Raw genomic sequence first — 12983 nt, 5'->3', positions numbered from 1 at the left:
GAAGGGTGCTGCCCCCAGGGCTTTGAGCTGGGCATCGTGAATTCTCTTCAAGTTGTCAAAGTCCTGGGAAGTTTTGATAAGCAAATACTTTCTGGGCTCTGCCTCTTATTGGCTGTTTCTTCACCGCCAGATTTTGACACAAATAATCTGATTGAAAAATCAGGGAGGGGAACAGGGGGAAGAAAAAAACAGAGAGAAAAAAGGAGAAGTATCTATTTCAGCCAACTGCGACCAAGTGAAAAAGTGGAAGAGGAGTCCTGAGAGAAGAGGACGGCTCGTTTGTCTGGGGAGATTTCAAGGCAAATCCAGTAAAGCAAAGTCCCTCAAACAGGTGATTGATTTATTCTTTTAAACACTTTTAATTGCATTGGTTTTCTCATTTTTCTGATATGTTTTTCTAAGCTTTTTTCCTCCTTCTTCTTCTTTGCTTGTGTCTGCAAATATGTAACATATTCCACTGCCTAAGCCACTTGTCCTGGGGATTCCTTTATGGTAATAGTTCACCTGACTCATTTGAATTGAACCTTTTGAAATTATATGCCATGTACTTCACTTTCACACATGGCAATGATAATAGAACAAAATATAAGAGATGTGACAATGGTCTCAGGTGTCCCGAGGAGTTTTTGACTTTGCCATTGAGGAGAGGGCAAACTGTGTTTTTCCTTTTAATTGCTCTTTTATAAGGCCAGACCTTTACATTCAGAGAGCAGCACACCTCTGCTGCCATCACCTGTGCCAGTTTTTGTAGGTGACAATTCCTCTCCCCTTCAGGATTTTTGCTTCAAATCTATCTTTTATGATTTTTTCCACCCTTTTAAAGTATAGGCTGATTAATCTAACAATTTTTTAGCATATGGAACTAGCTATTTATAGACGCTTCTCATATCACAAGATTGATTCTAGACGTTAATGATTTGCAAGTTCACATCGAAATTGCATCTGTACATTAAGGACATCTGGAATTTGGGAGACTGCTCTGTATAATTCCATGCATGGAAACCTAAGGCAAAGTTTCCCAAAGCCAGTGGCATTCCCAACATCACAGGGAGCTATGTGAGCTTTCTAAGAGAACAAGTGCTGCAATTACAGTGTAAATATTTTTTTCTGGGTGTTGCAGCTGTACCAGCATTTCTGTTCAACTTCTTGGACAAAATTTCCAACCATAAATTGCTGCCTCTGCCATAATGTCCATTTATCCAGTCTTACCACAAGAATTAAAAATGTCCTGTTCATTTTCCCAATAAAAAAGTTGTGTTTAAATTACTTGCCCCAAGTACATTTGATTTTGCAAGGGTGGACTAGTGAAGAAATTATTAATTTAATTGTAAACAGCTGAAATTCTTTCCAATTTGATTTTATATTTAAAGAGTCAAGAATCCCTAAAAACCTCTTTTTTTATTTTATTTGGGCAGACACATCGTGCTTTACTTTGCACGTTTTTTGTTCAAAAATGTAGTCTTTTCAAAGAGAAACTATTCTGTGGTTTTGGAAGTTTCACTTTTTCCAGAAAAAAAAAAGAAAAAGAAGGAAAAAAAAACCGCAGGAAAAGGGCAATATTAAGATATAAATAATATAAATTAAGCAATGGAAAGGAAAAAGCCCTTTTTAGCCTAAAACTTTGTATGCTCATCGACTTACCTAAAGATGTGGTGTAATGTGCTACAAATGAGTACTAGCCTTGTAATGCCAGATTAAATTTAGTGTTTCACTGAGTGTAGCAAGAAAAAGCATTCAGTCCCTACAATTAACCTTAGAAATCTGAAAACAGAATTACTTGAATTTAGAGAAAAATGCAAGTCAGCTTTAGAATGGAGCTTTCACTGCAAATTGGGTTCAGCGTGGCAGAATCCTACAAACACTGTCCCCACCAAAGGCTTTGTAACCTAATTCACTGAGAGCATGAATTTCCTCTAAATTACATCAAAGGACAGTCCTGTGGGTTTGGGTACTGAGAGCTGTTGTGCAGTGAAGTGAGAGTTAGGGCTTCATGAGGAACATAGCATCCAGTAAAATGAGGATCCTGGAGTCAGAATCTACCCCTAAACTAAAGACCAAGCCCATTTGCAATGTGTCAGTGTCCCATTAGAGTTTTACCTGGGATACTCTGCAAAATCATCCAAAAGCATCACTGAGGATGAAGGAATTTTGAGTTTGAACGTGCAAATGCTGGATCTGCTTTCAGAACTGACTGGGGAATTTATAACTGATGAAAGAAACCCTTCTAAGGTGCTTCAGGTAAGGTGCCCAAAATAGTGAAGCTGCTTTTTTCCCCCTTGGCTCCTGCTGTCTTTTCCTCAGGGCACATTATAACATTATTATACAGCTGCAGGAATGGCAGGCTAATAAGAATGTCAATTCTAGCCACCTACTGGTTTTATGTCCTATATTGAATTAATAAAAATGCCAGAACACTTCCATTTTGGATGGGCACTCCTGCCCAAGCAATAAATTCCCTTGTGCACTTACTAGTTCAGGTAGAAACTGCTGCCACAGGGGCTGAAATGAACAGACTCCAAAAAAGAAAGTTTAATTTTCAGCAAAAGGCTGAAGCTAAATTCTGTCAGAAGCTTCAATAACTCTAAAACGCAGCAGGGTGCAGGGTCCATTGTCCACAGCACTGCTTTTCCTGGGAAATACAGTGAGCCATTAGGAGCAGCTGATCTCTTGCTACAGATAATCTGGAGTTTCGAGGAAAACCAGTCCTTTTTCCTCCCACAATCTCTGCTTGTAGCTTTCCTCTAGCCTGGTTGTGTGAATCACAAAGCCAGTCCAGTGCAGTTGTTAATTAACTCTGCTTTGGGCTCCCAGTTCCTTTTTTTTTTTCTGTAAAATGGGGTGGGGGAAGGTGACTTCCTTTTGCAACGTTCAGTCCATTGAAGATGGTTGTGCTCAGTGTGGCCCTTATCAGCAGGCAGGATACTGGACCAAATTCGACTTTTACACAGGCTGGGGCAAACACATCCAGAAAGATTCTTTTTATTCGTGGACACCTCACTAGAAAAGAGGGGCTGTACTTAGTGCTGGCTGCACTCAGCATATGGACACTGCCATAAAACTTTGCTGGATTGCTTCAGCCACCCATGTCCAGTCCTCTGATTTACCTGGCTGAGCTGCCAGGCTGCTGCCACAGGATTCTGCAGGATTGTGGAGCCTGAGGGCAGGGAGAGTGGCTGTTCCAGCAGGCACAGCTGGATGCAGGCTCTCACCCTACTGCCACCCTGGAGGAAGCCCAGGGAAACGAGCTGGTTAATTCAGGCAGAGAAATCTGATGTCTGACGTGAATACCCCCCATTGTGGACACAGTGCTGCCCCACCACATGGGAAAATCCCCGTGACAGGAGTGGAAATTCCAGCTCTAAAGGGTTTGAGACAGCACTTTAACTTGGGACAGGTGTATAATGCAGGGTTGGGTCAGTGCACAGGTAGCTGAGCTGGGACTGACCAGGAGCTCAGCAGTGCTGCTGGAATGGGGGGGACACGGGCTGAGCAGAGCTGCTGAAGGGTTATAACCCACTGCAGAACAGAAGTGTCCTTGCACTGAGCTGGAGCTATTTCTGTGCCTGCAGCTTTTCACTGGGCAGAAACTCTTTACAGCTCTTTGAATGAACCTCATTAGAGAGTTCCAGGAGAGCAAAAAGCAGCCATGTACTTCAGTGCCCCTTCCCTCAAGGGCCTGCTTATGGTTCATCCTCAGTGCTGTTCTGTCCTTTTTCTAAAATTAAATTAACAGCCTGCTCTTGGCCTCAGCTTTCTATTATTCATCTCAAACTACACGTAAATTTCTTGGAAAAAAGATGAAGAAAAACAGGTGAGTCATTTCAGAAGAAAAAATGGTTACAGCCAGCAAGAGTTATCCCTGAAATCATAGCTGGAACAGTGGGAATCCTGGACCAGATTTAAAAAGACAGCAGCATATCCAAAGGCAGCTGGGCTGGGGGCACCCTGGCAATCCCCCTGCCCCAGCAGACCTGGCTGTGGGAATCCCACAGCTTTAGGCACCACTCTAAATGTGGCCCTCAGAGCTTTAAACAACACCACTGTGCTCTGTAATTATATTTAGCATGAAGGGGTAGTACAGGCACTTATGAACTCTGGAGAACAGACCTTTCCATCCCTGTCTCTTTGGGACTTCAGGACTGCTCTGTCCTTGGACAGACATTTCATGTCATTCTGCTTAACAGGAGCAAACTTTATGGATTTTAGGGGGTTTTCTTTAGGAAATAAGTAGGTTCCACTGAACTGCTCTCAGGAAGGAATAAAACTTAATAACAGTTTCCAGTCAACAGTGAGCCAAGACTTAAATGCTGACTTTTCAAATGAAATATAGCAAGATTTGTTTTTAGTGCCCCTATCCTAAGCAATTACGAGGGAAAATGCAAATACACATGCAAATAAGGCACCAGCTGATATTACTGCACACAACATTGTCCCTGTTGCCACCCTGCCTCCACCAGAGCAGTTACCAGCCCCAGGGAGCAGGCACAGGGTGGGCTGGGTTCTGGGTAGCAAAGATAACACATTCATTGCAAGAGAATTTGGTATGATTAAATTTCAGCATTTTATGTTTGTCCCTAACCCGCCATTTCAACGGTCTGTAATATTTGAGTTGGGTCCAAAAGGTGACTTCTCACCCAGCTCTCCTGCTCTGCCTCTGCTCTGTTGTTTGTCAGTCAGAACTGCAACTACTCAAGCAAGAGGGAAACTCTCCACACATCACTCTGCAGGGATTTCCCTGTCTCTCTCCTATTATTGATGTAGTTTCTATCATTTATTGTTTATATAATCATTTCACAGTAGAGCCCAGGCCATGGCTTGGGACTGGATCCTTCCAGGTGCAGCACAAACACTCAGACTTCCTCCAATGGGGATCTCTAATCTGTGGTTTCCCCTGTATGTCCTGCCAGGGAGGAGATCAGAGATGCCTGTCCTGTAGTCAGAGCAGGACTATCAGAGACAGGTCCTGGCTTCCAAGGTGTCTTCCACAGGCAGTTTTGGTCTGTAACAGCTCTTGGGTTAAGCCTGTGCCTGTTTCTTTTTCTGTAATCCTTTGCCTCAGCCTGGAGTAGATTGTAAAGTGTGATTTTTTTACAGTGTGTACTTAATATGAAACAAGTGGGAAGTTACTCCCCAAGCCACAGAGGTTTAGCTGGTGTTTTTCTGTGTTTCATCCCAGAAAGTGAATGGAAGATGCCACGTTCCTTTTTGGTGAAGAGCAAAAAGGCTCACACCTATCACCAGCACCGCTGTGTGGAAGATGACCTGCCAGTACTCACCTGGGGTCCAGTCACCTCTGCCTTCACTGGTGAGTCAATCCATCCCCTGGGCTTGTAGGAGCACACCAAGGTAAATCAATAATTCAGTAGGCAGCTAAGGCAGCAGGAGGAGTGAGCTAAAGAACATCCAAGGGCTTCCACACAGGGATGGCAGTGTAAGGGCAAGCTGATCCCTTACTTTGTGTCCTTTCTCTACACCAAATCCACACTGATCCTCCCTTTGTTCCCTGCTGGGTTGCTGGGGAGATTTGAGCTATAAGATGCTGTGTGGGGTTGGTCACATTTGGGGAAAATGACCAACTTCAGGCCACTAATAGCTGGGAAAAGAACTTGCACTGGGTTGTCAGTGTTCTACAAACTCACAACTCTATCACCTCCACCCCCATCTCCAGTTTTCTCTGTGTTCACTGCCCACATTCCCTCTGGTCTGCATCTTCTCTACCTCAGGGTGTTACCATCTCTTCCTGGTGCTACCACCACCCAACACAGTTCTGCCCATCCCTGCTGTTCTCCCTCTGCTCCTGCTCTCCCGCAGCCATCCAAGCAATGGCAGGCCCAGGGTAATTATCTTCTTCCTTCAGGCACCATTCAAATTTTCTTTATTCAAATTTAGGATCACTTTACCCTTTGTTCTAGCCCTGGCTATCAAATTAGAGTCTAGCCCTGAGATAAGTTTGATAAAAAAGAAAGGAGGTAACATTTTAATTTCCATTCCTGCCATCATCCTTTGGCCATTTGTTGTGCAGTGGCAGGTTTTGACAAGAGATAAATACTGTCCTTCAGCAGATCTGTCCCATCTCCAGCAGAAGGGAGACACATGTTGGACCTCTGTCCATTTTAGATTCTTACTGCAAAGTTTAGCAAGGGTTGGTTGGTGTCTTTAAGGGCTGGGACAAGCATGGGGAAATAAATCGGAGTGTGGGCAGGAGGAGACAAGGCTCGGTGCATAAGGACTTGCCTTCCCTCTCTGCTTCCCTACTTGGCTGTCCATAAATCCAGGTTAACAATACTCAACTCTCTCAGGAGACGGGTGGGGAGGTTAATAAGTTAGTGATTGTTAGTTACCCACACAAATGGAAATGCTTTTAAATAGGGAAATTATTCTTACAGCATGATTCTAGGGTTGATTTTCTCTAACTGTATCAGGTGTCAAGGATCCTATCATCTCATCCTGCTTGGAATTTCCCTTCCTCAGCAATGGGCAGACCTTGAATGCTGATTGCATCACTCAGCACTTCCTCAGGGAATTGAGCATGGGCTGCTGTGCCCAGCAGGGGTTCACACATGAGTACAAAACTCACCTAAACTGACTCTTCTTTTAACAGCAACAGTGACAGAACTGTGACATAACTGTGACACTGCTCTTTACAGCCACAGGAGACAGGACGCCAGAGGACATCAAGAAACAGGACCTGGGATGTGTGATTCCAAAACAAGAAAAGGACCCACCTGAACTGAAAGAAGAAAGTGTCCCTGTCCAGTACCTGAGCAGGATGCTGCCAGGCCCTTCAGCTCAAGGTTGGCTACCCAAAACCTCAATTGCAAAAGAGGTCGGGGCTGAGCTGGTTACGGAGCCCCTAAAACTAAGCCCAGATTTTCAGTATTTGAGATCTCCTATTTTGACATCAATGGTCAAACTTGCCACAGGCAGAGCTTATCAGGAGCATTTTGTATTTCCCTTTACAGTTCTGGGCTACACCAGAAAAAATGAAGGATAGTGCTGCTATTCCCAATGAATGAACCTCCCCATCTTAATGCAGCTCTGTGCTAGGTGGGTCAAGACAGGTGCCCACAGGATACTTGTTCAAACATCCCATCAAGGAGGGCTAGCAGGGCTCTTAATATTGCCTTAGCCATACAATTTCCACGGCATTCTTTGCAGTAAAGTTTCCTCAGATTGAAATCAAAGTCACAACAGGAACTTTACCTGGGGAATCAGGATTTGAATCAAGGAGAAGTTGCCAACTGCAACTCCCGAGGTCAGGCAAGATGGGGAAGTTTTTACTTCCAACTTCAGGCAATGGTGTGACACTCACCTCTCCCTCTCCTTTGCAAACTCAGAGATGGCCATGCCCGGGCTGCAGATCAAGGACTGCACTAACACAGTGAGCACCCCAACTTTCTACAAGGCTGGCTTTTCCTGGGATGCTTTCCACATGCCATACAGCTACCAGCAGATGTCTTCCAGCATGCAGTCAGCCCTGCTGGAGCACCCTGTGAGTCTGTATGGGAGCCACCTCCTGCCAAGCACTGAGCCCCCCCTGGATTACAGCCTGCATTATTCCTCAGACATGGAGACCTTCCACTGCCTGAAGTGCAACAAGGTGTGTGTTGGATGAGAACCTCTGGGATGGGGAGGGCCTGGAGGGATTTTCACTGCACACACGAAGCATGAAACACATTCTTCATTTGGTCACACCAAAGTGTGTGACTCAGAGTGGGGCCTGCAGTCAGGAGAGCAAGGCACTGGGAATGCTACAGTTCAGAATTAAACAAAGAGAAGGAATTGAAAACAGAGATGGAGACGCAGCCACCTCATGTCAGAAAAATCACTGGGGTTTTGTTTTGCAGGTGTTCTCCACTCCCCATGGGCTGGAGGTCCACGTCCGAAGGTCTCACAGTGGGACCCGTCCCTTTGCTTGTGAAGTGTGTGGCAAAACCTTTGGGCACGCTGTGAGCCTGGAGCAGCACACCAACATCCACTCCCAGGTGGGTGGCATGCTTCCAGAGAACCAGCTCTGGACCTCAGCTCTTGCTTAATCTATTGTAGAGGAAGTGACACTTCCTAGGTTACAAATGTGATGCCTTTCCTGTGGCATGTAGTGACAAGGACAGGAGCTCTGAAAACCACAGGTCATAGCTCTTGGTCTCACAAATCTCAGACTACCCTTCAGAATTCCTTGGAAGGGAAGGGAGGATCATTGCTACCCTGCTCTTCTGTGCCTCACCTCTTGCTAAAGGGTGCAGGAGTTTGGATCACAAGATGTGATCCATTTCCATAATTAACCCTCCTTGCATTCCCTTTGTGCTGCACCCAGCATTAGCAGTCCACGAGCCAAGGAGATTTGCTTATCAAATCTACAATTCTCATCACTCTTCAAGCTCTGTCACATGTCTTGCAGCCTCAGACATCCCATGATTTTCCTTCCCCAACAGGAAAGAAGCTTTGAGTGCAAGATGTGTGGGAAGACATTCAAACGTTCCTCCACCCTCTCCACTCACCTCCTGATCCACTCGGACACACGGCCCTATCCCTGCCAGTACTGCGGGAAGCGCTTCCACCAGAAGTCAGACATGAAGAAGCACACATACATCCACACAGGTGAGAAACAAAATATTCCAGTGACAAAATGACAATTAGAGCCCATCATGCTCATGTACACAGTCCCCAGACACGGAGGTATTAGACTGGGATAAGTGTCCAGAGGCAATAGAAAGTCATTATTTCATGTGGGGTGAGACAGCAGGAGGCTGCAGCACATCTCCCTGGCAAGGAGGTGGTTATTGGCCAGCTCCTGGTGCATGTTGGGGTTGTACCCAGCCCTGGATGCAGAGAATGGGTCACTCAGCTGGAGAGGACTGTCCCTGGTTCTTCCCACCCTGGATCACAATCCACACACATCACCAGGAGAGCTGGGCTGGCAGCACCCTGATGCCCAAGCAAGTCTGACTCTGATAAAACCATTTTAATAAGAGCATTTCTATTTCCTCTTCCTTCACCTATTAAAGTGGGGTTTTTTACCATTTTCTGTGCCCTGCAGGGGAGAAGCCCCACAAATGCCAGGTGTGTGGCAAAGCCTTCAGCCAGAGTTCCAACCTGATCACCCACAGCCGCAAACACACCGGCTTCAAACCCTTCAGCTGCGAGCTCTGTGCCAAGGGCTTCCAGCGCAAGGTGGATCTGCGCAGGCACCGAGAGACCCAGCACAGCCTCAAGTGATGGCTGGCTCCAGATCTTTGCTGGAGCTGCCACTTCATGCTTCAGGGAAGAAGACTGTCCCCAGCACCTCCATCCACCTCATAAAGCTCCCGTGGTGTCCTGTGTTCCCCTGGGGACTGTCCAAGTCATGCGTTGGCTTTGGTGTTTGGCAGCACAGGGTCTTGCACATCCCAAAGAAACCTGTGGGGACTTTCACTTTTTGATTGTAACAGGTACCAGCCCAGATCTGACATCACCTGCTCAAGTGTAAATCCAGAGGAATTCCTCCAAGGTCACTATTACTCTGGATTTACACCAGGAGCAGAATCCAGTTTGTCCGGCTGTCCAGTGGGGAGGAGGGGACTCCTGGGCTGGTGGCAGCAACAATCTGTGCCAAGCTGGTGCTGTAACCATGTTCTGCTCTGATGGCTGAGAAGATAAGCCCAAGGCATGCAAATAGATTGCATTCAGTCAGCTGTGTTCAACCTGGACAGGCCTTCTGCAGAGACTTGCCCAGGCCATAAATTCTGCCAGCAGACACCTTAAAGTAATTTCTTTCAGCAGAGCATTTACTGTGATCAAATGACAAGTTAACTGTGCTGTATTTTTAGCTTGGAGTGGGAGGAAAATACTGAAGAAACAGCTCCTATCCCTAGCAGATAACAGGGGTCTCTAAATACATTCCTCAGACACATCACACTGCAGAGATCCCAAGCAGGCTCCAGGAAGAGCCACACCACAGCACCAGGCAGGAGCTAGTAATGCCCATGTCTTGGTACCATGGGAGATCCTGGGTGCTCTTGGAATTGGGGCTGGTATATCCCACAATATTTCCCTGCATGCTGGACATGCCAGCTGAGAGCTGTCCTGAGCAATCCTGAGTCACTGCATGGGCAGGAGTTACCCTGGATATCGATATCAAGGGCCAGAGTTCTGCTTGCCAGGCCCTCTCCTCAAGGAGGAAGTGACTGAGCCTGTACAAGTTGGCAGAGCATGCAAGTACCTCACAAATATTACACAAAGACAGCAGTGGTATTTCCTCCTTTTGCCAGGTCTAGGAGTTGAAGCAAAGCACTGGAGCAAGTAAAGAACCAGTTCCCCTCCAAGCTCTGCCAAATTCTTTTTCTATAACCTTTGGCAAGTCACTGCACTGGGCTTTTGTTTTTCCACCCCTCCTGGTGACGTGGGGCCATTCACTCAGGTTTGTGGAGTCCCCTGAGTTCTTAACAGGAAGGACAGAGTATTATTATAACATTATTATAACACAGACAAATGTTTTCAGTTAATTGGGGCATTGTAGCAGCACACGGCTCACTGCATAACTGCATCCCTGAACACACAGCCTTGGACAATGACACCAGTGGGAATTACCCTGGGAACGAGCTGTGACCATTTCACTCCAAAGGCTTATGAAGGAAGGCTGCCATCATGGGCAGAGACAAAATGGTCCAAGTGGAAAATTCATGTATTGCCAGGAGAGAACTGCCCTCAGTTCCACTGCTGTAAGTCCCAAGTTATTCTCCTAAGACCTAAAATGTACTTGCCCCTTTAATGCTGTGCCTACAATCTAAGTCATTAATATGTACCTGGAAGCTCAAATCCAGAGTCTGTACTCCTGGCTTTACTTGTACACTGTAAATATGTATTTATACTTATTCTAATGTATATTTTTATTGCACTATACCAGACAGTGACATGTACAGGCCTGCTGGGATTTATCTGATAAATCTGTTCCATCTCAGTAACTGGGCTAACACAGTGTATTTCATGTTCAAAACTCTCATTTAAAGAACGGCTCATACCTGACTCTGGGGACACAGGCAGTGGGGATGGGGTGAAAAAGGAGAAGGGAAAGAGTTTAGGATTTCTCTTTATGGTTTGAGTGGGAATAAAGATGGAAATTCACATGCAGGAAAGGGCTCCCATTAGAGACACTTTGATCCTGGAGACAAATTGGTGCAGAGCCCCACAGAGCAGAGCCAGCTCTGCAGAGCAGGAGGGCCACACCAGGTACACAAATGTGTGTCCAACAGACAGTGCCAAAGCCCCCAGTAAATCCCTGCTGTGCTTCCCTGAGCCATTCTGGGGAAGGTGCATAAGCTGTGATGGAACTGCTCCCCAGCCCCACACACACCTGTGAACACCCACACGTGCACAAGCCTTGCTCAAGGTAAAGTCATTTCAGCTTATTAAAATTACTGCCCAAAATGCAAACTGTGTTTGTTATTCCCCTGGTCCTCCACTAATCTGCAAACAGAAATATTCAAAGAGGGTGTCAGCTCCTGGACTGCTCAGGAGCAAAACCTTCCCAGCCCAAACCACACAGGCACACGAGCACAGACTTCCCTGGGGACAGCAGGGGTGTCTGACTCATGTAAAGCTTCCCAATTTTGGCCATTTGGAGTCAAGTGCTGGCACACATCAATTGGCAAGAGTGCCTGTGACCACTCATAAAACCAAACCAGACAGCTGGTTCTTCTGAGCTCATGAAGAAGAGCTGCTGTATCCATTAGATTTTCATTCCTGCCCTTGATTTCCAAGGTACAGAGGAACTGTAGCCTGCAATGGACAGCTGGGATCTTCTCTCCTGTGTGCTCCTACAGCTCCTCCCTCCAAACACAGCACACATCACCCCAGTCCTGTCTGCTGTTTCCTCAGGACTCCAGGGTGGGTTACTGAGCCCAGATATTCCTGAAGAGCAGCTACACTGCAGGAGGCAGTGCCAGGAGAGAACTGGTGCTGTTAACACTTAGCCTGGTGTTTGTGAGGAGCCTGGGGAGCACATCCAGGAGATCCAGAGATGGCTTTGGCTGGATGAGCAGTGAGTGGAGGAGCACACTTGGATGGATGCTGGCATTGTGCTGCTGCAGAGCTCAGGAGAGCACGTTTGTGACCAGAGCAGTGCAGGGGATCCAGGCTGACCCACTCCCACAGGCTCAGGCAGCATGTCAGAGACACAGGCAGTGCAGGGGGGCCACAGAACAGCCAGAGACAGGAGGTGACAAAAGAGAGGAGGAGGACAGGGAATTAACTTGCAGTGTTTTCCACTAAGACACTACAGTTTCTTCCTCTTGAGTAATGAGTTGCCACTTTAAGATCACCTAATGGCCAAGCCCTGGCATTTCTCAAGGCCTATGGAGGCCAGCAGCCCGAAGGAAGAACAAAGCAGAGCCCCACTGCCCCTTCTTCCCTCCCAGCACAGCAGCAGCCATGAGCAAACCTGCTACAAAGAGCAGGGCTCTCAAAGGGCTGCCCAGATCCTTGGAGCTGCTGAATCTACACCATGGGTACCCAAGGATGCTCAGCACACATCAGGACCAGGCCATGGCTGTCACCAACTCCAAATACGCCTGGCCTTGCTCTCCAAACATGCAAATCCTCCTCGGTTCTAATCACTCTGGTACAACCCCTTTCCCACCACCTCCCCTTGCATCACAAACATTCTGGTCAGTCAGTCAAGGAAACAGATAGCAAAAAGCAAAATCTCAACTAATCTTTGTGGCTGAAGAAAGAGCTGATTGTTTTTGCCTCTCTTTGAGCTCGCTCTGTATCCTGTACTTCCCCAGTCCCCTTCGCACCTTCTTCCCTTTATTGCTAGGGAAAAAAAATCCTGGTCTCTGGGCTGTTTTGTTTAGCAAATGAGGGACATGCAAAGCACTAACCCCGGGCATCTGTCAGGAGGAGAGAGGTGCCTCTGTGTCTTCCAGACAGCCTTGAGGCACCGCAAGCAGCAGCTCAGAAGAGCTGTGATTAAGGGTGGATTTCAGTTTGGACATGGGATGAATGTC

At 46.7% G+C, this 12983-nt stretch overlaps 1 protein-coding gene across 1 annotated transcript; it reads left to right on the top strand.

The window, feature by feature from the left end:
- On the top strand, window positions 1-10940 carry GFI1B (growth factor independent 1B transcriptional repressor). The gene is made up of 7 exons (XM_014873290.2): window positions 1-331; window positions 5177-5305; window positions 6648-6794; window positions 7338-7600; window positions 7848-7985; window positions 8433-8598; window positions 9038-10940. Exons 2-7 carry the CDS (start codon window positions 5191-5193, stop codon window positions 9214-9216), a joined length of 1008 nt encoding a protein of 335 aa, XP_014728776.1. The 5' UTR covers window positions 1-331; window positions 5177-5190; the 3' UTR covers window positions 9217-10940.
- The last annotated feature ends 2043 nt before the right edge of the window (window positions 10941-12983 follow it).

Source organism: Sturnus vulgaris, chromosome 22 (genome assembly GCF_052056855.1).
Source record: "Sturnus vulgaris isolate bStuVul1 chromosome 22, bStuVul1.hap1, whole genome shotgun sequence".
NCBI lineage: Eukaryota > Metazoa > Chordata > Aves > Passeriformes > Sturnidae > Sturnus > Sturnus vulgaris.
Note: the sequence above shows the minus strand (reverse complement) of the source record. Positions and strands in the feature narration are given on the sequence as shown.